Source organism: Pocillopora damicornis, chromosome 10 (assembly GCF_964200805.1).
Source record: "Pocillopora damicornis chromosome 10, jaPocDami1.2, whole genome shotgun sequence".
NCBI classification, from domain to species: domain Eukaryota; kingdom Metazoa; phylum Cnidaria; class Anthozoa; order Scleractinia; family Pocilloporidae; genus Pocillopora; species Pocillopora damicornis.
In genome coordinates this window covers 11,204,568-11,230,659 of record NC_142679.1, presented here as the reverse complement: position 1 = coordinate 11,230,659, position 26,092 = coordinate 11,204,568, and the positions used below count along the sequence as shown (strand labels likewise).

The 26,092-nt window shown below is 37.3% G+C and overlaps 3 protein-coding genes across 3 annotated transcripts; 2 read left to right on the top strand and 1 right to left on the bottom strand.

Moving 5' to 3' along the window:
* Nucleotides 1-669: 669 nt before the first annotated feature.
* On the bottom strand, nucleotides 670-9,903 carry LOC113680331 (intraflagellar transport protein 38). Its single transcript, XM_027197347.2, has 13 exons — nucleotides 9,771-9,903; nucleotides 9,537-9,648; nucleotides 8,550-8,634; nucleotides 7,571-7,696; nucleotides 7,257-7,307; nucleotides 6,525-6,620; nucleotides 6,078-6,161; nucleotides 3,969-4,102; nucleotides 3,401-3,458; nucleotides 2,912-2,995; nucleotides 2,212-2,362; nucleotides 1,028-1,086; nucleotides 670-890 (listed from the first exon to the last, which is right to left on the bottom strand). The coding sequence occupies exons 1-13, from the start codon at nucleotides 9,790-9,792 to the stop codon at nucleotides 732-734; spliced, it is 1,221 nt and encodes a 406-aa protein (XP_027053148.2). The 5' UTR covers nucleotides 9,793-9,903; the 3' UTR covers nucleotides 670-731.
* LOC113680333 (testis-expressed protein 47) lies at nucleotides 9,877-17,740 on the top strand. The gene is made up of 10 exons (XM_027197348.2): nucleotides 9,877-10,022; nucleotides 10,187-10,259; nucleotides 11,979-12,082; nucleotides 12,504-12,565; nucleotides 12,994-13,036; nucleotides 13,558-13,656; nucleotides 14,275-14,334; nucleotides 15,353-15,416; nucleotides 15,720-15,815; nucleotides 17,621-17,740. The coding sequence occupies exons 1-10, from the start codon at nucleotides 9,924-9,926 to the stop codon at nucleotides 17,662-17,664; spliced, it is 744 nt and encodes a 247-aa protein (XP_027053149.2). The 5' UTR covers nucleotides 9,877-9,923; the 3' UTR covers nucleotides 17,665-17,740.
* Nucleotides 17,741-21,798: 4,058 nt separating this feature from the next.
* Nucleotides 21,799-25,577, top strand: LOC113680350 (large ribosomal subunit protein uL16). The gene is made up of 5 exons (XM_027197374.2): nucleotides 21,799-22,288; nucleotides 22,715-22,773; nucleotides 23,301-23,547; nucleotides 24,300-24,462; nucleotides 25,349-25,577. Exons 1-5 carry the CDS (start codon nucleotides 22,266-22,268, stop codon nucleotides 25,502-25,504), a joined length of 648 nt encoding a protein of 215 aa, XP_027053175.1. The 5' UTR covers nucleotides 21,799-22,265; the 3' UTR covers nucleotides 25,505-25,577.
* The last annotated feature ends 515 nt before the right edge of the window (nucleotides 25,578-26,092 follow it).

The following is a 26,092-nucleotide window of genomic DNA, read 5'->3' as shown; positions in this document are numbered from 1 at the left end:
AGATAGTGGAAGCCACAAGAAGTCCTTTTCGAGAAAGACCAATCGAGGCAAATTGTGCAGGGCGAACTTTAACTCTGTTCTTAAGGAGGGTTCTGTAACTTCTAATTTCCATTTGTTTTCTCTAAATCCATCCTCAGACCTTCAGAGTCTGCGCTCCGATGCGCTATGAGACATATTGGGTCTCTAAGAAGAGTTAGGCCAAGGCTAGGTTCATAACAGTTTCTTGCCCAGACCTTCCTCGGCCAAGCAGTTACATTTCAGTCACAAGTTTGCGGTAGGATCTGGGTAGGAGATTAGGTTCTTATCTGTAACACGTCCTAAATACCGTTAAGATCATCAATGTCGAGTCGAAATGGTCTCGTGCATAAATAATAGCTTAAGTAAGACGGTAAATTTCGAGCTCGGCATTGGTTTGGAGAAAATATGTTCAATCATCGTCCTATCACCCGCGTGTGACAAGAAAAATTTAATGAGTCCCCAAAGTAATCTAGCCTCAGACCTTCGGATTCATCGGATCAAAGTTCTGGAATAATGAGACAAGCACATCTTTTCTTTCCAGTTCTTTGAAAGTTTCATAAGTATAAGGTCTGCCTTAAAAATGATCAGTAACGTTCCAGTGACACCGTCTTGAATGTCTTGAGCAACAGGTAAAGGCAAAATGGTAACTACTTTGGGTTTCACGTAACGTCTTTATTTGACGTCAAACTATATACAAGCTTTCTTTAGTTAGTTTAGAAGTCATTATCACTGTCATTAAGACTGTTAGCCTGAGAGCCGTCGTCCCGTCCTTCCCCGCGGCCATCTTCCATATCGTCATCATCGAGAAGTTCGTCTTCATCGTCATCAACACCAATGTCGCTCTCTCCTGAAGAAAGTGAACCACTTTCATCCTGAAAAAGACATAAAAAAAAATTTATGTACAACTGAGGCTGAGCCGACGTAAAATGAAAGTTGGAGAAGGCTTGATGTGACAACCAATCTATGAAGGAAAATTCATGGCAAAACAACAACAACGAAAAGATCTCACTTCATCAGAATCAAGCCCTCCTCCCATGGAACCGAAGACTCGACCACCAGCTTCGGCAGCTGAAAAGACAGCAAAACAAAAACATTATCCATACGTAAACTACACATTGTAAGTAAGGGCCTTTCCCCACTAGCGGACAAAACTAGAATTGTCCCGACAAAATCAAAGGAAAAATTTTATCGTGACTAATTTTTGTTTCGTCTGTTGCATCCGCTTTCAAAATTTCAAAGCCGTCAAATTCCGTCAGCGCCTGATCTGTTCCTAGGACCGGCCAGCATAGTTGCCAAAGGATTCCAAGTCCAATTTCCAGGATTTACCCTAATTCGTTTTCAACATTTTAGAATCCCCGAGGTTTGAAACGAAAGACATTTTTTCCTTTCTATTAAACTGATTTTAGTTCAATTACATGCTGGTTGTAGCTTCCACGAGACATGATCAATAAGTTTAGCATGGTTTTGTACACTCAGTCGCTTTTGTTCAGTGTTTACCCAGGAAAAATTGTATCGGCGGCGCGTTTGAAGGCTTGTCCGCTTTTTGGCCAAAATTTGTCAAGTCGTGATAAACCATTCGCACTCTTAAAATGTTGGTGGTGACAGCAAATTTGTCTGAACAAAATAGCTTTTCGCGGATGCGGAAAGGCCCAAACTCAATGAAGTAAGTTGGGATAACACTGCGCAACATGCCATGGTAACCTTTGTCTAAACCAATAAGAAATTAATCTACTCAGCGGGGTACGAGGTAACTCTCCTTCTCCCGCGCTTATCAGTTGAAATTTCCAGCGCTTAGAGACATCACGTCACGTGCTTGACATCTGTTGTATGATCACAGGGAGACCATACTATAAAATGTGTTCGTGTTAATAATTGTTGACATGAGACGAACAAAATCTATGAGGGTTATGCATTTGTGATATTTTTCTGTCCTTGTGGGCCATTTGTAGCGTCTTTCTGCGAAATTACTTTTGGCCGGAGGCCATGAAGGCGAAGAAATACCACAAATGCGTCGTTTAACATTTCATTTAGCTTTATCGAAATGATTCAGACCGAGATGTTAGATAGATATGCAATTTTCAGAGCTTAGTATATAACCCTCGTAGCTTTTTTTGTCTCATGTCAACAATAACAATTAATAATTAGCCACAAACACATAGTGGGAAATTTGCGTCACCGATGACAGTCATTCACCTTGTGGTCTGGTAGCCTGTCTTGTATTGCTTGCCTCAACAACAATTTCATCATCATCGTCACCACCATCCAAATCTCCCAGTTCATCTCCAGCGTCAATCCCTTGGCCATGGTCTGCAGTTTGCATGTTTCTGATTGTTGCTTCAGACTCCTAAAAGAAAGTGAAAATAATTTAATAAACAACACAGAAAAATTAATGGCACATTCTGATTTGCCTTCATGTAACTTTGGGCTACTGTTGGTTGGTTAAGCAATCTAAAGGATCATGAATAAGCAAAAGTCAAACATCACCTTGTTTTAGCCTTAAACTCCCATGAGTGACCACAACAGAATTTCTCCTTACAATATCAATACTATACTCAAGCAGACAAGTGATGACAATAAAGAAAAATATCAACAGGGGGATTTTTAGTTGATCTAATACCAAATTCTCTAAGCTAACATTGCAAGAAATGTATGGTAGACAATAAGGAAAATTACTAATGAGATCTACAGAGTGAATGGATTAATTGGCTACACTAACTTTCAAATGCTCCTCTGATTTGAACAAAGATTTGTTTGTTTGACCAATCAAAAGCAAATTAAAATGCTTGCCTCCTCAACTTTACAGCTGAGGAATTATGTGGGCCTAAATCAAACAGTAAATTGAAAAAAAACTACAACAGTTTAAAATCAACAATAATTATATGCTTTTTTTAACCTCAAATCTGTCTCTCTCAGCCCTGTTAATGTCTTCCAGTAGTTGCTCCATGTAAGCTAAATTGCGATGCTTTTCCATGAAAGTCTGAAATGAAATTTATTTCATTAAAAAACTGTGATCAGATTCCCTTATGAGAAAGAAGAACCTTCTAAAATTTGGCCAGCTCCCAACATCTGGCTTTGTAGCTCATTTGGTTAAGTAGCATTCACTTAGTATCTGAGATGCAGGGTTTCAAATCCTGTCCAAGCCCAAATTGTTTTGGGCTTCCTTCTGCTTATTCTTGCAAGGATGATGTCATTGCTCAAAGATTACACTAAAGATGTCAAATCAAACAACACTAAGCTACTGAATGTAGAGGATTCTTTGTGGGTAATTAACATTGCTTTATCAATTCAGTTTGTTTAGTGAATATTGATCTTAGTTTGGGACAAAAAGGAGTGGTTATTTTAATGTAACAAACTTGCCAACAATCAAGAGTAACATAATCACCTCATATACTTTTTTGAGTTCCTCTTCAAGTTTTTCATACTCATCCATGTATGCTGGCCTACAGAGATTGGAAAAGAGTAGCTACTTAATATATTTAAAAAAAAAACCTTTTCTTCATAAAATATCAGCTTGTCAATTAGAGATTGCTAGACCAATTAAAAGCCTGATAGAATGATTGCACTTCTAACAATGGGATATGAACTTATCATAGAAATATAGCAAAGACTTAAATTAAGTACAAAAAACCTCTCAATGGTTTACCATGGACCCTTCGTTTGTTTTTGTAATTTTGAGTATTTGTCATGGTTTGATTTCATCCAAGTTCTTTAAAATTTTCTTTCAGATTTTTGGTTTAAGCACATTATCAGACAATTTACAATACCACATCCACATATTAAATTAAGGACAAGAGAATTTAAAGCCAGAATAATATTGAACCCAAACATAAGAGGTTCAAACATAAAAATAAAAGACAGCAAACAAAACAGCATACAGCTTTTATCATCTAATAATCTGATCCTCACATGGACTGCCCAATTCTTGAATTTTAAAGAGGGAACAACTGTACCTGACAGTTTCTAAACTTCGCAGTCTTTTCTGGTTCCTCTCCAGTTCTTGTTTTTTCTTGTCTATTTTAGCTTCCAGATTAGCTTCATCAGAAGCAATATTGTCCAACATTTGATTGGTCTTCTTTATGTCATCCTTCAATAAGAATGGAAGGGATTTGGAATGTACCACATTTCCTCCAATAAGCAACCAAATGCTTACTTAAAATTTCAGCTAAAAGTGGGAGGGGTGCTTATTAGAAGGAGGGCACTTAATCGAGGGGGGAACTTAGTATTCTCCTGTAATGATTCCCCAGTAGTTGAACATTAAAATGTTATAAATAAAGTTACTGGTTGCATAAATGGGCTCCAGAAAGCACTCTGTGGATGGCTAAGATCACTCCCTCCTCTCCCCCCCCAAAGCATACCTCCACTCTCCTTGCATGATCCACTCTTCCAAAAAATAAGCCTTCAGTTTTTCCAATAAATTTACTCAAATATACTTTCTAGAGCAAAATTCAATTGAAATAGCAAAGTACAAAACAACTCATATGCTTGAAATTAGAAGATCCTCGCAGCTAAGAACACTACTGAAACTAGAAGTTGTAAATAGGACCTGAAAAAAATTCAGGCCCGTACGGGATTTGAATCCATGACCTCTGCGATACCGGTGCAGCGCTCTACCAATTGAGCTAACAAGCCAACTGGGAGCTGGTCGATGAATTGGGTACAAATAAACATCCAAGTGAATGAAGAATTTAGATATATGAAAATTCACATATTTGCACTGCGGTGGAAAGATGAAATTAGAAGATCCTCGCAGCTAAGAACACTACTGAAACTAGAAGTTGTAAGTAGGACCTGAAAAAAATTCAGGCCCGTATGGGATTTGAACCCATGACCTTTGCGATACCGGTGCAGCACTCTACCAATTGAGCTAACAAGCCAACTGGGAGCTGGTCAATGAATTGGGTACAAATAAACATCCAAGTGAATGAAGAATTTAGATATATGAAAATTCACATATTTGCACTGCGGTGGAAAGATGAAATTAGAAGATCCTCGCAGCTAAGAACACTACTGAAACTAGTAGTTGTAAATAGGACCTGAAAAAAATTCAGGCCCGTACGGGATTTGAACCCATGACCTCTACGATACCGGTGCAGCGCTCTACCAATTGAGCTAACAAGCCAACTGGGAGCTGGTCAATGAATTGGGTACAAATAAACATCCAAGTGAATGAAGAATTTAGATATATGAAAATTCACATATTTGCACTGCGGTGGAAAGATGAAATTAGAAGATCCTCGCAGCTAAGAACACTACTGAAACTAGTAGTTGTAAATAGGACCTGAAAAAAATTCAGGCCCGTACGGGATTTGAACCCATGACCTCTGCGATACCAGTGCAGCGCTCTACCAATTGAGCTAACAAGCCAACTGGGAGCTGGTCAATGAATTGGGTACAAATAAACATCCAAGTGAATGAAGAATTTAGATAAATGAAAATTCACATATCTGCACTGCGGTGGAAAGATGAAATTAGAAGATCCTCGCAGCTAAGAACACTACTGAAACTAGTAGTTGTAAATAGGACCTGAAAAAAATTCAGGCCAGTACGGGATTTGAACCCATGACCTCTGCGATACCAGTGCGGCACTCTACCAATTGAGCTAACAAGCCAACTGGGAGCTGGTCAATGAATTGGGTACAAATAAACATCCAAGTGAATGAAGAATTTAGATAAATGAAAATTCACATATCTGCACTGCGGTGGAAAGATGAAATTAGAAGATCCTCGCAGCTAAGAACACTACTGAAACTAGTAGTTGTAAATAGGACCTGAAAAAAATTCAGGCCCGTACGGGATTTGAACCTCATATGAAAAACTCATTTGAAACTCAAATGCTTATTTTTGTTTTCATTATCATCATTCCTAACAATGGGAGAACATACAAACAGGTGCACCTCCTATAAGCTTGAAAATATTTCAAAATTTTCCTTAACTTATAAAACATACCACCACACTGGGAGAAATTCTCAGTTAGGCAGGAGTTATACTTAGTGAAACAATGTCTTGGAAAGCTAAAAAATAAAAAAAAGTACCCTACATGATCTCTGATTCATCAGTACCTTGACTGCAGCAACACTCTTCTTGATACCGCTTTCCAGCTCATTTAATTCAAGAGGCTTGGCTATAGCATTTGTTCTTAGTTCCTGATATTTAAACAAAGCCACGTAAGCCAAGGAATTGAAGTTATCATGATGGAGAAATGAAGCTAATGGGACCTTGAATGATATTAAAAGACTTTGTTAGATCACACATTCATTTAGTGATCTGTAAAATTTTTGAGAGTTCATGAAAGTTAAACTGGGAAGACCCTTAAAATCCTTAAAAGATCTGAATCAACATCCTATCTCTGATCCTAAAAAATTCACATTTTCACCGTTGAAGATGCCCTTGCAAGAGTAAATTCTGAAGATATACCTGAGGGACTCGCAGATCAAGTTGCATTCTGATTTCACCCTCAAAACTAAACTTAATGGTCAGATACACCATAAAAATAATTACTGACTTACCCTTAATTCCACTTCTTTACCAAGCAAATCATAAAGTGCAGCTCCCCTTGATGTTATCTCAGATGCAAGCTGGCGAGATGCCTTTAAATCAGTTATCTGAAGAGAAACATGAATGGTTCTCAAGCCTACCCATGTATTGCATAATCAATGAGACAAAATATAGTTGGCCTTGAACACTATTTAATCTAATGCCCATCATTCATCAACATAACACATAAGTTTCCAATTTAAAAGTTGCTATGCTTGTTTAAATGATAGGTTGATGAAAATCATCCATTGAATAAACTAATGATATCCATTGGAATTGTATGTCTTGATGAACTGAATTATGCTCACATTTGACAGGTTCTTACGCATGATCTACTGGACAACACACTCATTGATGACATTACCATTTTAACAATTATTTGCTCCATTATTACATAAAACAAATAGATTCCACAATGCCATGGTTCTGTACAATAATAAATCACAACTTGATGACATCAAATATGGTAAGAACATCAGTGAGACACTTGGCTGCATCTTGAGTGCTACTTTTCTGATTTTAACTAAATTTTATCATCATCTGTGATCTAGCACTGAACAGACCTGCAGGAACATGGAAGCTTTGTGTTAACGAGTTAAAAAAATGTATTGTGCCATCATTCCAACAGATAGCAATTTTCCTGCCCAAAATACTTTTCATCTTTAACACTTGAGTCTGTTAAACCCCAAACTCTGGTCACTTACTCTTGATGATATATCAAATGTCAAGGAATTGACATTGGACTCTTCAGCAGCCTAAAAACAAGAAACAAAATGTTATAGTTTTTTTATAACATCTTAAACTACTGTTTTCTACTAGGAAAGGGCTACATGTTTACACTGTATTAACTTAAAGATGGCATTGTCACTGTTTACTCCTGAAAGAAAAGTGGGAATCTGAAATGGGAACAAACATAAGCACATTTCAACAATGCTCAAACCTCACTAACCTCATTAAACCTGGTTTTATTTGAAGCAAAAACATAAAATAGAGTTAAGTAAATAACTTTTAAGGCTACCTCATTTCCAGCATTAGTCTTCATAGCACTGTACAGGACAGATGTAACTTTGAGTAATTCCTTCACAGCATATCCATCTGCACCATATAGCTTCTTGGTGTTTAGCTTAATATGGGCTTTGGTTGCCTAATATTGTATGAGAAAGAGATCAGGTGACTATTGTGAGCAGTGGATAAAGGGGGTAAATTTCTAAAGAAACTGTGGTGTTGCATTGGTGGGAAAATATAACAGGGTAACTTAGCATTATCAACAAGTTGATGATGTAAATTAGTCACCATAAAGAGTTTTAAAAAAACTGAAGTTTTGAGTGTAAGCCCTTTATCAGAGCAAATGGCTCTGAGGAAGGGCTGACACTTGAAACATCTGCTTTTAAATTCTTTGAGGTGGCTAATTTACTTTATCAACTCATTGATAATACTTAATAAGTACCCTATTGTAAGCAGTGCTTGAAAAGGTTAGCACCTCACCTCTGTTAATTCTTGGGAAACTTCAAAATCAATCTTAACATCTCAGAGGTGTTCATCATTTTAAGTGAAATTCCCCATTTCTTGAGGGGTTCATACACTATCTTTCTTATTTCTATCTTCAATTTTACTAGTAATGATTATTATGATTGTAACAGTTATGAGTAGTGTTAGGAGTATTTATTATGTCTGCACTTCAGCACTAGTTTTAGATTCTTCTCAGTCAACAAACAGAGTAATAATTACATGGTATACACAGTAGAGGGCAGAAAAGGAGGAGTCCTGATCATAATTCTCATAGCAATTTTAGAAAAATTCGCACATCACATGTGCTTTAAAGTATATTTTGCTTATCATTAAGCCAATAGGGAACTCTTAAAATCTCACCTTACCTTGGATTTCTGTAAAATTCGTGCATCACATAGAGACCCCTCTACCACTCTCACAGTACTTCATAAAACTGATTGGCATAAAAATTTATAAAACTTTCTGGAGACTGATGATGTCAAACATACCATAAATTGAGCCACTGATTTAATGAACAGCACTCTGTCCTGTTCAGTATCAACATCCATGGGTAATTCCACATTGGGGTCATACCTATATATAACATGCCAGATAAATTTTTAGCCCATAATCATATCATTACACTATGTGACATTCTTTGGCATTAGATGAGTAACTTAATATTCACTCCCCCACTCCCGACTGCCGGCAGTAGACCACTGCCAGCAGTCGTTTGTATGGTGCAGGCAGTGGTCCACTACAGGCACCATACAAAGGACTCATTCACACATTAACATTACAAACAAACCAAACAGAAAGACCTAACTTCACTAACAGATTGAGACCAACCAATTACTACCAATCTATGCTACTTAAGTCTTACAGCCAATAACATCACAGCAAAACTGACCAATCAATTTATGCAAACTGGACTAAGCACATTCAACTGACAGCAACTATTTCCTTGACTCTGATGATGACTTCCAGTCAGGTTGTCGAAATGTCAGTCACCACTACCGAAAACAGTCCTTCTCATGACTACACTTACTGGACAATCAAACCACACTATTACACATAACAATCATAATAGACAAACAGTATTTATCTTTTAGAGCAAATATTTAGGGCTATATGTACTACACTCTTGAAAGGTAACAAATTTAAGAGCTTCTTCGTTTATTTCATGTAGAAATCTATAAAAACTCAGTTGGGGAAAGATTTCCATACGACCCCAAAACAAAGTTGTAGTGCCGAAGGCAATCTACTGTTTTCGCCAGTATTTTCGTTATCCAAAGACTAATTAAGTAAGGATCTCGGCAGAAATTCAACAGTTAAACCTTCACGTTTCATCTTTGTCCGATTAAGTGGCGTTGAATTAATTATAATCACCTATAAACCTGAAATCTTACAGGTTCAATTTATTTTCGCTTGGTTGGCCACCTTCTCTCGACGTTTAACTGTTTTTTGTAGGGTAATTAAAAAAATAGTTACTTGACCTCTTGACAAGCCACATCAAGACTTCAGCAACCAAAGCAAAGTTTGGAGAACGAAAGTTCTCCATGGATATCAGCCGAGGGTAACCCAAGGCACGCATCATTTCAGTGAAATCTGCGAAAACACAACCATTATTTTCATTTAGATCATACCAGAACAGGCAAAATTTAAATGCAGGTGAGAAGTATAACCTCAAAACTTTCAAAAAACAATAAATACTACCGATTTTCACTTACTTCTCAAGTCTCTATACGACATTTTTGTATTCGTAACTACTATTTTTCCTGATTGATTCGGTCGCGCATGCTTTCTGGGACACCGCTGGAATACTTAAGGAGTATTTGTTTACATAGTCCCTATGGAAACAGGATGAAAAAAGTGAAATAAAGATGGCGGCAAGTCCTGGAGGTGACGAAGATTCGGTGTTCGATGCAGGAAGGCTATCTTTATTTGATCTCATTCTAGAGCGAACAAGGGCTCAAAACAAGGTAAACAGCTTAAAATGTATACGATGTTAATTTTTCTCTTGGAATTCTGAGGCAAACAATTTGTTCATTTTAGATCGATTTGAACCCTCAATGTAATATTTTCCTTCCAATTCATGCAGGTAATAAGAAAAGCGAGCTAACTTATTTCCCAAATTTATTTTTAGAAACAACTTGTTCACCGACTAGTTTATGTGTCTAAAATCCGCCAGGATGTTAGTGACAGGAAAGAAATTGGAGGTGGTTATTTAGTTTTAAAGTAATATTTTAGTTTACTTATCTTATCATTGTTAATTAACAGCAAACTAATCAGGTCTTATTGGAAAGTTTGCCACACCAAAGCAACAAAATTTAAAGCCCCACTTAAGCAAGAAATATTAATTAGTTTTCTCGCTTAAGCTTGACTCGCATGGAATTAGCTAGTAGATGTTTGTCAACTGAATGTTTACAGTCCTTCTTTTAATTGATTTATGGCAATCAAGCAGAAAGAGCATTGGATGAATATTTAAACGGATAATAAAATTCAAAGCCTTTTTCTTTAAAAAAAAAAAAAAACAGGAAGAAAATCACTCATTTGACAATAGTTTATTTCTTCTTAGATGTTTTTGTTTCATTTTCTTGTTTGTTCCACAAAAATAATCATGTGAATGAAAGTGATCCTTGCAGTGATGTGCACTACTTAGGCAGTAGTGAAAATAAGGCCTGAAAAAAAATTCAGGCCTGTACAGGACTTGAACCCATGACCTCTGCGATACCGGTGCAGCGCTCTACCAACTGAGCTAACAAGCCAACTGGGAGCTGGTCATGATGGTGGTTCTAAATAAACCCATGAAGTGAAAAAAATTCAGTAGTAAAGCCAGTAGTAAAAGTCATATATTTGATCAAATAAATGACCAGCTCCCAGTTGGCTTGTTAGCTCAGTTGGTAGAGTGCTGCACCGGTATCGCAGAGGTCATGGGTTCAAATCCCATACAGGCCTGAATTTTTTTTTCAGGCCTTATTTTCACTACTGCCTAAGTAGTGCACATCACTGTGAGGATCACTTTCATTCACGTCTTTATCCGCAGTTCAAATATATGACTTTCATATATTCTTAACCCTCTATTCATCACTTCACTGGTTTATTTAGAACCACCATCATGACCAGCTCCCAGTTGGCTTGTTAGCTCAGTTGATAGAGCGCTGCACCGGTATCGCAGAGGTCATGGGTTCAAATCCCGTACAGGCTTGAATTTTTTTTCAGGCCTTATTTTCACTACTGCCTAAGTAGTGCACATCACTGCAAGGATCACTTTCATTCACGTCTTTATCCGCAGTTCAAATATATGACTTTCATATATTCTTAACCGTCTATTCATCACTTCACTGGTTTATTTAGAACCACCATCATGACCAGCTCCCAGTTGGCTTGTTAACTCAGTTGGTAGAGCACTGCACCGGTATCACAGAGGTCATGGGTTCAAATCCCATACAGGCCTGAATTTTTTTTCAGGCCTTATTTTCACTACTGCCTAAGTAGTGCACATCACTGCAAGGATCACTTTCATTCACATCTTTATCCGCAGTTCAAATATATGACTTTCATATATTCTTAACCGTCCAAAAATAATCATATTAATAGAGAACAAAGGAAAAAAGAACAAAACAGTTTAAAAGAAGCAAATTTTCAAGAATAGTAAAAAATGTACACACTCTCTTAACTTACAGTTCAGGATATTGATGATTGCTAATTATTTTAATGAATGAATATCTCTGATACTTTTATGTTTTACATTGAATTGGTTACAAATTTTGTATGATGCATAGACATACTTTGTGTTGTGATAAGGCAAACAGTTGTCAATTATCAGATGATGGAACCCTAATGGGAAAAAAAATACGATTTGATATAACTTCTTCATGCCTTATTTGTAACCTCCTTGCCTTGAAATCTTTATTTTATTCTCTTATCATTTTAAGCTCACTATGAAAGAGTTTTTAAGGAACTTCAAACACAAGTGCATGGAGAGGCAGTGACAGGACTGCTTTTGATATATCCTGTTCATATCATTCACGTTGTAGAGGTGAGAGCATGTATCAAATTCCTTGAATTCAAAGGAGATAATGTTGTATTTCAACTTATATAGATAAAAAATTGATACACTAAATGTTATATTTGCATGTATGATAGATAAAGTTTCTCCTTTATTTTTACTTTGGAATGAACTACAGTCCAAAGGGGTGTTTCTATATAAATTTAGCCCTGAAAATGGATATGTTAATAATGTTAAGTCAGTTGAATAAAAATCAATGTGGCAAAGGGGCTCACTGGTATTATGACATTGCTCTCTTAAACACCTCTGTCTTTTGGGTGCAATGACTTGTTAAGTGTTTGGTATGTATTCTATGTTAATAAATAATTATTTTTATTTCATATAGTTCTAGTTACTGGTACCTCAAACTGGTTTGAAAAATTTAAACAAGGAAAAAAAATTGATTTTGCAGACTTCCTATAACATGCTCCTGAAGGTTATCAAAGAGTTAGAGGAGGATGAACAAAGTGCCAGGTACAGTTGAAAAAAATCTGACCTCTGCATTAACACTTGAGTCACAAAATAGATCATTAACTACAAAACAAAATATACTATCTGTAAATTAACATATTAAACTGGTGAAAATATTTGCTTACAGACAGATTTTGAAATGTGTGCAAGGAAAGGACAGAAGTCCTTCTTTTTCAGTTTCCAGTAGGCAATTTTACAGTTGTGTACTTAGTTACCAAGCCTTTGAGTGAGGCTGAAGGTGACCTTGTTGTGATAGAGACCAGTATCTTGTTTGTATGATAAAAAAAAAATTACATTTGAAAAGCAGCAACATTTGTATTATAACAAGGTCACCGTTAGCCTCACTCCTGTTGAAAGGCTTGGCAACCAAGCAACCAACTGTCCAATAGACTATTCATTTAGTGAAAATCATGCCATTGGGTTATTTGCAGTGGTATGCTGTTGAATACAAAACTACTTGTGTGTACTGGTGATGTATCCTTTTACATCATATAATTACAGAATTAGACAGCATTCAGTTTGAAAACTTTTGGCAAATTTTATTTTGAAGATTGGTTAGTTTTTTTGTTTTTACTTAGAAATAACTGAGAGAGAAATGTCTCAATCAAAAGGTTGCTACATAGTAGACAATTTGTAAGAATAAAAATAAAAAGTGGCAATTAGTCACTTCCTGACTTTTCACTAAATTGAAGGTCACTGAAATTAATTTTTATGGTCACTATCATGTAGGGTTCTTCTTGCAGGAACTCAAATTATTTCAGCCATTCTTAACAGCTGCAAAATTATAATGAAAGGCAATTTAGAGCTGTGTGGTTATCAAGTCTATGGCTAACTGTCATAAAAAGGGTTGAAAGATTTTGGCAAATGATAAATATGGGGTGTTAATTTGTAAATATAAAACTGTGTGAGAACTCAGTACTTATACAAACAGTAAATAGGAAATGGAGGTTCTTATATGGTGGGTAGTTAGGTAAAGTAACCTTAACCCATCAAAGCTCAACAATCGTCTCTTTGGACAATGGAGTTTTAGAACTCTCAATCTTGCTGTGTCAAGGATGCAGGAATTCACCACTAATGAACCTATCGATGTTGTGGTTAGTTATAGAAATCATTTTCATTAAAAATACCTGGCTGGTAGTAAGCTGACTTCATGCCAAGTGTTAACTTCAACTTATGGAAGTTATCTGTCCATGTATCTATAGAAGGTTCTCCCTTATCAGCAGTATGATATTGTGTGACAATTGTACATCTAGAGATAATGGCCATCAGTGGATGCGGGTGTGACGATATGTTAAGTGTCTGGATCAGCCAATCAACATTTAGTTCGACCATGTGCTCAAGTTGTTGTTGTCTGTTTGACAATATGGCTGTGTAGCATTGCTTTGTTCCAGATTAAAGTTCCGTTGAGTTTATTGTTTATCAAGCAACGACTCCTGATTTATACAGTGGGTAACCATTGATGGGCAGAAATATTCAACATATTTAGTAATTCATCATTTATAGAAGGTACCTGTAGAATTGGAAGTTACCTTTAGGCAGATGGTACTCAATGATGGGTGTTCATAAATGCACAGGACAAAAAGTACCAATTCATAGGTATCCATCAATGAGAAGTACCTGCAGTCAGATTAATGAAGATACTGAAGTTCATTTATGACATAAATTACAGCAGCGTAGGTCTCATTTGCCTTTTAACCTTTTTATCTTTTCAGGTCACAGAGGCATTAACACTTATCATTAAGCTAGCAGAATATTTGGCTAAACTACCAAAGGTTGGAATATTTAATATAGAGCATCATCAATAGTCCTTCTAGAAGCTACATGCAGAAAGAAAGGAAATTTAACTATCAATGCTACCATATACTTCTCAAGGAATATGTCCACTGAATTTTGAATCCCCTAAAAGAAGTCAGAACCTATGATCTGTGATCTGCACACTCCATGACCCCTGTATTAGAAGAAAGAAAGTGCATGACTAAAGTGCAAAAAGACCTTTGGAGTTCTATTCTGCCACATATTGATAGGACAGTCTGGCTTTATTTTTCTGCAAGCCTCCTCCCATTTCAAAATTTAAATTTTAGTTTTTGTTTAAGTACCTTATTATGGTGTGGGGAAAAGGGATGATTCATTTACAGCAGTGACTTCTTTCACTGATTGATTAGATTCAATTGTACCAAAAAAATCCATGATATACAGCTTATAATGCAGACTAGAGTTTTTTATTGTTTAAGGCACAGGATAGGGGAAAGGGAATGAGCATCAGGGATAGAAAAGTTATATTGAACACAGATGAACATGATAATTTTTCTGTTCCCTTTGCACCCACTTGATATGCATTATGCAGGATTGTATGAGAGTAGATGAATTTTTAGGAGAAAGAATTTTTCAATCATGAAGATCAAAGGAATATCAACCAAAAATAACAATCAGTTGGCAAATTTTTTAAGAAAATGTACAGTGAATAAGGCTTGTGTGTAAATTTTTCCAACAAATATGTACCCATGCAGACTTTATGGACTTGATAGGAGAGAAACTTGTTTAAAAGTGTTGTTTGCAGTCATGTTGGCACATTCTGACATCTGTCTTGATGGTGGTTGAATGTTGACATCCTTCCCATAGACTAGAAGGATATTTCTGAATTGTATTATTTCATTCATTTGTTTGTGCAAGCTACTGACACCCGTTTTAACTGTGCACTTTTCAAGTTTATCTTAGTTCATTTTATAACTTACTTTACAGTAAATTATTTCCAGTGATTTTCTGAGTCATCACTTGTTATTTCACTTCTAGATCAGCTTAACAAATACCATGGACCAGTTACCTGAAAAAGTACCAGATCTGCTAGTAAGACAAGGTATTTAAACAGGTGCCAAATATGGGTGTCTGTAAGTTTTGAGCTATAAAACTTGGACATAGGGTTCTTAAATGTCATCCCTGATACTTGATGATCATCAGTTTGCAACCCATGAATAGTCTCTGTCACATCTCGTTCTATTTTGAAAGAATTTAGCGAGAGACTTACTTATAACTTGCAACAAACTTTTTTTGTAAAGTAGTCTCTCTTATCTAAGGCAAGAACACACAGAAAACAGAAGATTTCTGGGAACATATCAGTGGTTTTAGTATTATTTTCTTAAGGACCTGCTTCCTTTGTCAGATCTGATTGAGTACACTTTAGGCTCACAAGACCTCAACACACCTTCACAGTATCTGAAAAGATATACAACACCAGTTGACATCACATTGGAGAGTGGTAAGGCAACATGAGCTGAGTTATTACGTTTATCTTGTTTGAAACTAACAAATGAAATGGAAAAAATTTAGTTGCCTGAGATGTATGCGCCCATGTAATGAAGTCTTTGGGTTAATGCTCCTCATCCGCTTGAGATGGGATCATCCAATTGAACGGCCTGTTCCGGGCGTTCAGCGGCTAAGTGAAGAAAGGTGGTTTGTGTCATGTCAAACCTCCCTCAATTTTACACCCAGCCACTACTATCACTTCATTTACTATTACGCTTCGTTTTACAAACCGAACACCTGGAACAGGCTACCAAATTGGACTTTCGTCAGAGATCTGTGATTTCAGCTGCTAGTTGGACAAAAAAAAAATGAGGCTTATGAAATGGTGGAACTCGTTCTCTCGTAGTTGTACATTGTGGGGACATGCCCATATCTTGAAAATTGCCCTAGAATGTCAGAGTTGCCCTCGAAACTTTGTTTCTTGGTTGTTTGTTATACGTTGTGGCTGATTCTCAGTAACGTCGGAGTCGTTATACTGGAAACGTGAAAGAGCGACACAATTACTAGAAAATCAAAGCGGCGGAATCAGTTGTAGAGTACCACTGTCGCTTGTCAGACTCCATCGCTTGTGATGTATGAAACTTTTTCATTAAGGGCCTGTTTACCTGGAGGTGGGGGAGCCCAGGTAGGTGAGGTAACCTGCCTAGGTAGGGTAACCCGCCTGTCCATATAGTTTCTTACTTTATTTTGATCACGTTTACATGATAGGTGGGGTGACCCGCCTAGGCGGGTTGCTCGGTTTGCTAGGTAGGGTAACCCTGTCAGCCGGGGTGACAATTTGCCATGTAAATGTGTCAAGGTGGGGTAACCCGCCTAGCCGGGGTCGCGTTCATAGCAAAAAGCTCAAAAGCGAAATATGTATGTTTTAAAACTTTGCACATTTCCTAGCCGTCTCATGGCAGAAATCACTAGAAACCGCGACGGACACACAAGGAGTGTAAAATGTTCACATTTCGGAATATTTAGCGTTATAAATCGATCATATTTGGTTTCCCAAACTATTCCGTATAACGCATTAAGTTAACGGTTCCTCGCGAAACACGACGCGTGACGCTTTCATGAATAAATACATATGTGTTCGAGAATTAATCTTTCGTCTTTTTCGAGATGTGAGCTTGGGACGCCTCCGCTCAAACTCCCTAATTGCAAGTGCAACAACCACCTCAAGAAACCTCACCCCAGTGCCCCGGGGTTGTAAGATTGCATGTAAACGCGTTTTCCGACCACGGCTAGGTGGGTTACCTCACCTACCTGGGGTCCCCCACCTCCATGTAAACAGGCCCTAAAAGTCGTATCCATCGAATGGCGTGAGAGCTCGTCAACTGGTTGACGAAGGGCTCACGCTTGAAACGTTAGCTTTAAAAACTCTATACGGTGGCTAATTTACATTATCGACTCATTTGATGAAACCAATTTAACTTGTAATAGCCTTAGCCTCACCGACGTACGACCACTGTTTCTGTAGAACTTACTCTCGGTTGTTCTTTGACAGGTTGGGTTTTACTGCTTCCTTGCAAATCTGAAAATTTAGTTTCACTAGATCGGAGTCATAGGAAGAAGATAGGACCGCTCTGATTCTTCTGACTCCTATGCCGTCTAGCTTATGGCCCCGCTTTTAAACTGTTCTGATTTTATGTTTTCACTTGGTCGGAAGCGCCCTTACGACTTCCTCTACAGCTCCGACTCCGCTGTTGGTAAAACTACTCTAAATCACATTACTTTTTACATAACATCTGGTTTAATTTTTTTCTTCAACAGAACTGGCCTGGCCCATGCAGACTAGATTGTTCCCTCTAAGTTAGAAATGCACATAAAGCATTTATTAGTCAATGCACCATTGTAAATTGTCATATGTAAATAAATGTTGATGCTTGATAAGCAGTTTATGGTGCTGTACATTACCCTGCAATGGTCGAGTTTTAATTCCTGGGGAACAATTGATCTAAAGAGAATTGGCCTTAAGTGTGTGATTTGACGACTCGACCTATGGCCTTTCTTAATAAACAACCTTGGTCTGGGAAATTTCGCAATAGATTTTTCCAAATCTTCAGAATTTTAACAAATTAAATATAGCCATTTCATAACTATGATGCCGTTAAGTTCTCAGTTGATTAAACTTCAAAGAAGCCTTATCTCAAAAAAGAAAACTCTGAAGTCATGGAAAAATTTATTAAGGAACCTGTTTAACGAGATTTCCCCATAACATTAGCATGATAATAGCGATTGTTATGCCATACCATTATTTTAAAGTTCAACTCTTTGGTCAATTCATGGGTGAAATTAGTTTAACTGTGAAGAGGAAAGTTGGTTTTTGGGTCCTTTGCCAATATATTCAGTAGGCGTTTTGGAGTCTCTTGCCACCTTCAGAGCGCGTCCGCTTGATACAGATTTCTCTGTTTGAAAATTCGGATTCGCGAGTAACCGTAAAATGAAAACATTCCCCTATGACCCTTTTTAATGTCTGATGTTTATCACAATTCCATATGCAGATTGTTTGTGAAGTGGATTCGCTGGAATGTATGATGGTAAACATGTAGTCCCTCTCCTTTTAAGTATTCCACTTGACTCTGATCATAGTCTGATGACGACTATAGCTCAGGTTGTCGAAACGTCAGTCGCCACTGAGGACGCTCACCCGTTCGATCAGACTTCAAGATCAAATGCAACCCCCGGGTTCAAGCCATGTACTGTTTAGGTTTCCTGTTTATCTTCGTGTTCTCTACTAAAGTTTCTAACCAAGCATATAGATCGTTGAATGATTTACAGTTAATTGTTTCAAGGGGAATGATAATTATTTTTCTTCAGCTGAGCTGAGTGTTCAACTGAACTTGAATGATCGTTGCTTCCGAAATCAAAGGCTGTAATCCATTTTGAGACAAAATTTTCTCTTCCATCTCTCCCGTACGTTCTAGTATTTTCCCTTTCTTGTCCTCCAAGATAACCTGTACCTCGCTTTTTTTGTATGTGACTTGCAACTTGATAACTGAATATTTACAAAAGGTATTCAACGAAGGTCCTTACTATTACATACTGTCAGAGTAAAAATTTTTCCTTCTTTGTTAACTTAGAATTTAGAATCTGGACATACCTTCAATTTTAAGTCGTTACCTCTTTGGTTTTCTATGAGGGAGTTCGCTTTTTTATACCATACACATGTGGGATGTAAACCCAACTTAGATAACTCGACTCAAACGAGTAATAAAATTATATATACGTCACAGTAGACAAGTGTTTAGCGCGCGCTTCTTCGTCGTTCCCAGGCTCTCTCGATTAACTACCTATAACTTCTACAGATTTTAATCACTAGCTTTCTTCTAACATGATCTCCAGACCAAAGTTATGATAATCATCACTTCCTAACTGGCACCAAAGTAATGAATATCATATCTTCACGGCATGCGCACGTAAAGATCTATATTCCAGGGGCAGCCGGCTCGGTGGCATGAGTTAATTATTCAAGATCAGTGGGCTTTTGTCTTGTCTCTTTTCGAGTCAGTGAATCAAAGAATATAAAGGACACGGTGGAGGGGAGAAGTAGTTGTAATATTGGACTGGTGCAACAAAGCTTTGTGAGCCAAAGAGGTTACCTTTAATAAAGATATTCAGGGAGTATCACAAAACTGTTTGGTGAGAGCCGTATGCTTCGAACGCAATCCACGTGCTTCAACTGGTACCGTTCAGATTATTTTTTGTGGGGTAGCATAGGTACGGGCTATGTTCACTTGGAATGTCTTTGCAATTATAAGTTGTCTTACTTTCGCTCTTAGCTCAAGACATAGTTAGTCTCCTCTACTAACTATGCTCAAGAGAAAAGGATTTCTGCTCAAGTTCTTTTATCTGCGTGCATGGGGGATACCGTAGTGGGACACATCTGACAACTGCAGCTTTATCTAAGCGTCTTCTACACATGACATTTTCAGGAACAGCAAAAGTGGCTTCCAGTAATTTTTTAAAAATCTTTAACCGTGGCTCTTCTTAGCTTTCAGTCAAGAGTGTTTGCCCAGTCTTGCAACCTCTCTAAAAGTTGCTATACCTCCAACAATATTTCTTTTATTTCTCCTTCGCAAGAATGACAAAAAGATTTCCATGTTTTATCAACAGCTCATTTAATACAATCAGCACAAACAACGATCGTGACAACAAAATCACAGAAACCGTAAATCATATTCTTGCACTTTGAAGTGAAACACGCTTTATGCCAAAATCAATGGCTATCCAGGTTCAAGGAAATTTCTGATTAGTTCATCAAGTTTTTAACACCAACAGCACAAAAATTCAAACGCATGCCAAAGGGTGAATTCATTCCCTTCACTAACAAGCTCGGATTTCGTTTTCGGTTTTTTTATGAACAATCTGAGACGAAAACGAGACTACAGCTTACAAAGGGTCGAGGAAAAGACTGATTCTAAACTAGTGAAATAAGAGTTACGGTAGCGAATGAAGTAAAGACTTCACAAAATAATCCATCACAACTGAACGAACAGTTGTCACCTTCCTCCGCCATCTTGGATGCTGTCGGCCTTTAGAACTGAGGCCTTCTCTTTCTTTTATGGGCGTCAAGTGCGCTTGCTATGAAGTTATGATATTCATTACTTTGGTGCCAATTAAGAAGTGACTATTATCATAACTTCGGTCTCAAAGTCATGTTGCTTCTTTCGGTCCCTTCCATTGGAGTGAAAATTGTGTCCTGTCCCCATTTTCCAACGAATTCACTAAAAATTGCCTATCTACCGCTGAAACGTGTCACAATAAATCTGACCTGCGGGTTTCATGCATCATTTGGATTGAGTTCTGTGGCCAAACGCGTGTGTAGTCGGGTTGCAGAGTTTTTAAAATAGCGGCGTCTCTCAAATAAAACTTTTGGCGAGGTTTTCGGAAAATTAAGCAGTCAATTATGGCTAAACATGATGTTTTTTTATCGGTTTTTTTAATACTCCTGGTCTGTGAAACCTGTACCGCTTAATACAGGGTATTTTTTAACATCAACTCAGCTGATAGCGTAAATTGGCCACCGTAAAGAGTTTCACGCTTAATACAGGTTCGACTTTACCATAAATCAAAAATAACACCGCCGATGTAAATTCTCGTTGTTACTAAGGAAGGCTACTAAATGATAGAATTATACATAAATATATATATATATATATATATATATATATATATATATATATATATATATATATATATATATATATATATATATATATAAATTAAAGATGAAGTATTTCTTGTACAAGTCCCGGCTTGAATAATCTTCTTGTTGTAAATGTTGAAGAACAGTCTTTAGAACCTTGCAAACACTACATCTCTTTCACAGGTTATTGTTTCATGGCAATAACTCCTCACTGCATCACTGTGCCCTCACTTTTGTTGGTAGACTTTTCATAATTCTCCCCAATCTTTCCCGTGGTTTAGTTAGTGGTTTTGACGAAATATTTCTTGGAGGATGAGGTTACAATGTGAATCGGTCTAAAATTAATGTTTCGAGCGTCAGCTTTTCGTCAGAGTGAATGGTTCTTATTCGCTCTGACGAAGGCCTAACGCCTGAAACGTCAGCTCTAGAAACTCCTTACGATGGCCAATTTACATTATCGACTCAGGTGATAAAACCAAATGAACTAATTACTGCTCCGATCGATACAGCATCACTGAGTTCCTTTGAAAGTTACCGTATTTATTCGATTAAACGCCGTGGAGTTTATTATATTTTTTGTGATTCTAGTGCGGCGTTATTTCGATGGCGGCGTTTAATTAAAATCCAGTTCGTTCCTTGTAAACAGTTGTATGGTAACTCGGCGTTTAATCGAATAAATACGATACCTCATCTTTGCATTTGAGGATGAGGTTACTCGAAAACCTGGAAAGGAGTAGCAAAAAATGAGCCCACATACGCAGTCTTGTATCAGCGGATCACCCTTCTCAACATACGGGACATCGCACTTTACTTCATCCTTTTCCATCGTTTTGGTGAGTGAGATTCATTTCACTGAAAGTTTGTTGGAAATATCTTGTGGCATCAAAGAGCATCGTTAGCTTTCGTTTAATCAAAATTGATCGTAAACCAAGTTTAACTATCATTCCCTCCTCTTATCTTCTCATTTTAAAAAAGTGTCACATTAAAAGCCAGTAATCCGTTGTTTTGCTTGCTCATGTCGTTCGTCTACAACGAAACTGAAATCTGTAATATTTTACTTTGTTGTTGTTGTTCTCAACAGTGATACTTCAAATTTATTTCTGAAGTGACCGAACTCATTTTTATTCGCGGTGCTATTCAATGGCTTATGTCCTATTTGGACTTCAAAATCCGAACTCATTGTGACTTTGCAAAATCATGGTTGTAACCTAATAAGTAGTAGAATAACCTTGCATCATTTTCTCTTATACACCTACCAGAGCAGTCAAAATGGGACGGAGGCCGGCCCGTTGGTAAGTTTGCGTTTGCATTTTAAGTTTTTGTGTGTAATATTGAGGCCTAATTGTGATCTCCATGACTTGACATACCTTTGCTTATGTGAAAGATCAAGCTACTATTAATAGGAAGACTGTTGCCTTGGTTTGAGTAGACTTATGTGAAAACGTGAAATTTGAAGTGGTAATACAGAACTCTGAAGTATCTTAGCTTTTTAGACCTGTGAGCTGTGATTTTCTTATCAACAGACGTTATCTTCTCAAGTTTTGTCATCATAATTATTCTAACAAGCGGTTAAAAAAAGAAAATTTTATGTATGCTACTATATTACAACTCAAAATGTGTTTATCACACTAGCTGATTCACATTACTACTGCTAGTGCCAAGTTATATTCCTGTTTTATGGGCTTCCCATTTCTTAATGATAATTTTCCCTTTTTTAGTTACCGCTACTGCAAGAACAAACCATATCCTAAGTCACGCTTTTGCCGTGGTGTCCCAGGTAAGAAGTCTCTTCCATGTTTTGCTGAATATAATTCAACTTTAAAACGCCCTAGTCTATGGGCATTCCAGTGAGCAGTGCTTTGAATTCTGTCAACTAATTGGGAAAACATTTTTTTACCTCAAACAAAACACTTGCAAAGAACTCTGAAGATCCATTGATATTCCAACAACATAGCCCAAGTAAAACTTGAATAAAGGGGGTAAGTTTCTTAAGAAACTTTGGTGCTGGGTCAGTGGGGGTGGGGAAGGGTATTACAAAATAAAATGGTGTTATAAACTGAGTTGATATTGTAAATTGGTCACCGTAGATAATTTCTTGAGATGATGTTTCAAGCATGAGCCGTTCATTAGCTTTATGGTGGCCAGTTTACATTTTCAATTCAGTTGATAAAACCAAATTATTTGGATAAAACTTAGTTGAATATATTTTTCATTCATGTCTTTGTCTTCACAATTGTGAAAAACCATTCTTTCATTAAAGGGAAGTGACTGCTATAACTTTTTTGTAAATCATTTTTCATGTAGATGCCAAGATTAGAATTTATGACTTGGGTCGCAAAAAAGCCCGTGTAGATGAGCTTCCATTGTGTATTCACATGGTGTCAGATGAGTATGAACAACTGTCTAGTGAAGCCCTGGAAGCAGCACGTATCTGCTGTAACAAATACATGGTGAAGAACTGTGGAAAGGATTCTTTTCATTTGCGCATGAGGCTGCATCCATTCCATGTTATCAGGATCAATAAGATGTTGTCGTGTGCTGGAGCTGATAGGTGAATCTGATTACTTTTAAGATGTGTGTCTGTTGGCAGCAAGAAAATGAAATGATATATTTTTCTTGATTTCATGCTGGCCCCTGAACAAAACTAACTTAAATAGTGGCAGTACCTACCAAGCCAAATTTTAAATTAAAGCCCTTGGCATGGAAATGCAGGTTGTGCTGTTGTTTGGTTTTGGGTGTAGGAATTTGGATGCAGGTTTCTTGAGTATCCTTAGTTCCCATTTTTTCTGTTTGACTTTTCATTCATTCTCAGGCATGTTTCTCGAGTTGTATTATAACAGACCTTATAACTCTTTCAGAGACCATTATGACAGTTAAAACTTAGGAAATATCAGTACTTTGATGGGGCTTTCAAGTCAAATAATTTTTTTATGCCTTGAACAATTAAAAGCAAAAAATGTTTTCATGTGCAAGTTTTCAAGTTGCTCAGCAGGTGACTGTGATAAATCTCGTTTATCGATGGTTCCTTTTCCAACCAGCTTAAGCAAACAAAAATTTTAGTGGAGGTCATTGTATATTGATCTAGTCTTAATTTCTGACCTAACTGATTTGTAATGTTAGAAACTTGAGGAGGAGAGAAATGCAGTAAGTTTTTCCTGGGAATAATTGAGATAGTGGCCTTCTAATTCAAAATATCAAAACCTAATTTTTTTGTTTCATTAGCAACCAGCTGTAATCATTTGTTTTAAGTAGTTGTAACAAACATAGCTTCAGTTACAAGTCTTGGTGTGGTTCTTTTTCTAGGCTCCAGACAGGTATGCGTGGTGCCTTTGGGAAGCCTCAAGGCACTGTGGCACGTGTCAACATTGGCCAAGTCATCATGTCTTTGAGAACAAAGGATGGTAACAAGGCAGCTGCCATTGAAGCCTTAAGAAGAGCCAAGTTCAAGTTTCCAGGAAGGCAAAAGGTAAAATAATTTTTAGGCATCTCCACATTTAGCAGGCCCTCTTGGCTAGGAAATGACAGGTTATGAGAAGATTACAATTCCCCTTTGACAAGCTCTGTATTCAAGCAATTACCAGCTACATCATTTCCAATACAAGCATTTAATGGTACCATGAATTATGTTCAGTTAAAATGCACTTTGCAGTGTTGAAAAAAAATAAATCTTAAAGCCTAAGAGCCTTGAAGATGCAGAAAAACCAACATCATGTAGGGATGGCTTAACTCAAATGGCTCTTCTATGTTGAGTTGAAAAAACTGTTGATATCAAATGAATATCAAAGCAATCCTTGCAGTTATGAACACAACTTAAGTAGTAGTGAAAATATGGCCTTAAAAAAAAATCAGGCTACTAGGGGATTGAACCCATGACCTCTGCAATACTGGTGCAGGTCATGGGTTCAAATCCTGTACAAGCCCAAATTTGTTTGGGGCCTAATTTTCACCACTACTTAAGTAGTATTCATAGCTGTGAGGATCACTTCCATATTTGTTTCTTCAACTCTAGTTCACATATATGATTTTCACATATTTACAGTCATCTGTTGATATCAGTTTAAAAGTGCTATGACAGTTGAAGGTCATCTCTTTTTATTACTTGGTTGGGATCAGGCTTGTAAATAATAACTTTTCACTCAAGTGTTAACATTTGATAAAATCTTAAATGAAGCAAAAACGTTATCAAAACTGTGCCATCTTCTAAAATTGTCCTAGAGCAATCTAAAAGCAATGTCTGGGTGTTGAAAGTTGACAGAAATTGAGCACTTGATCAAGGTGGCTCTCTGAACAGCTCTAATATTGTTATCAAAGTTAAATAAACTCTAAACATAGACAATTTTTTTCCTATATAGATATATGTGTCTAAGAAGTGGGGATTCACCAAGTTTGATCGTGAAGTTTATGAGGAGTGGCGTGCTTCTGGCAAGCTTATACCAGATGGAGTAATTGCAAAGTACATGGCAGATCACGGTCCCCTTGCTGCCTGGAAGAAACAGCATGCAGCCTAACTTGTGCAAACATGTGAATAACAGAAATTAAAACTCGAGAAGATTCGAGTTAATTAAAAAAAATTAACAGAAATTGATCCTGCAAACTTCTCTCGTTTTCCCCTCTTTGACCTTGCATTTCTCGACCTCCCTGTCCCTCCCATCTTACACCGACCAAGCGGGCAATAGTATCTCTATCGTAGCATTCTACAAAGTGACGCTTAGGGTGCTGTACGCGTTTGGTAACCCAATAGCGAGTTGTTACCGGGCGGCGGATGATGCTGAATGGTACAATTTTTGTTAACATTTTGTTATAGCAGGATATTGAGCGCGTACGGTATGGCGTTGACGATAGTTTGGCCGGCTCCTTCATGACACCGTCCAACAATGTTGCACGATAAAGTTTTCCTACGTGCTGCAGATAGTCATACACTTGTTTACATTTGTTCTTGAATCTTTGTAAAGTACTGGATTAGACAGAAAAAAAACCATTGTAGATTAAACTTGCCCTGAAACGCCCCTGTCGAGCGCATACTGATATTTTTCAGATAGTCACCAGTTGATTCGATAATTGTTCTTTTTTCCCTGTTGGGGTGACAATTGACTGCC

Excerpts from the sequence above, each read along its gene's own strand:
- LOC113680333 (XM_027197348.2), top strand. The coding sequence starts at position 9,924 with ATGGCGGCAAGTCCTGGAGGTGACGAAGATTCGGTGTTCGATGCAGGA. Across the intron at positions 13,037-13,557 it reads TACTTGTGTGTACTGGTGAT|CTCAACAATCGTCTCTTTGG; the intron begins GTATCCTTTTAC and ends AACCCATCAAAG. Across the intron at positions 15,417-15,719 it reads AGATCTGCTAGTAAGACAAG|ATCTGATTGAGTACACTTTA; the intron begins GTATTTAAACAG and ends TTCCTTTGTCAG.
- LOC113680350 (XM_027197374.2), top strand. The coding sequence starts at position 22,266 with ATGGGACGGAGGCCGGCCCGTTG. Across the intron at positions 22,774-23,300 it reads CTTTTGCCGTGGTGTCCCAG|ATGCCAAGATTAGAATTTAT; the intron begins GTAAGAAGTCTC and ends TTTTTCATGTAG. Across the intron at positions 24,463-25,348 it reads AGTTTCCAGGAAGGCAAAAG|ATATATGTGTCTAAGAAGTG; the intron begins GTAAAATAATTT and ends TTTCCTATATAG.
- LOC113680331 (XM_027197347.2), bottom strand. The coding sequence starts at position 9,792 with ATGTCGTATAGAGACTTGAGAA. Across the intron at positions 7,308-7,570 it reads AGACTAATGCTGGAAATGAG|GCTGCTGAAGAGTCCAATGT; the intron begins GTAGCCTTAAAA and ends TCTTGTTTTTAG. Across the intron at positions 1,087-2,211 it reads ACAGGCTACCAGACCACAAG|CTGCCGAAGCTGGTGGTCGA; the intron begins GTGAATGACTGT and ends CTGTCTTTTCAG.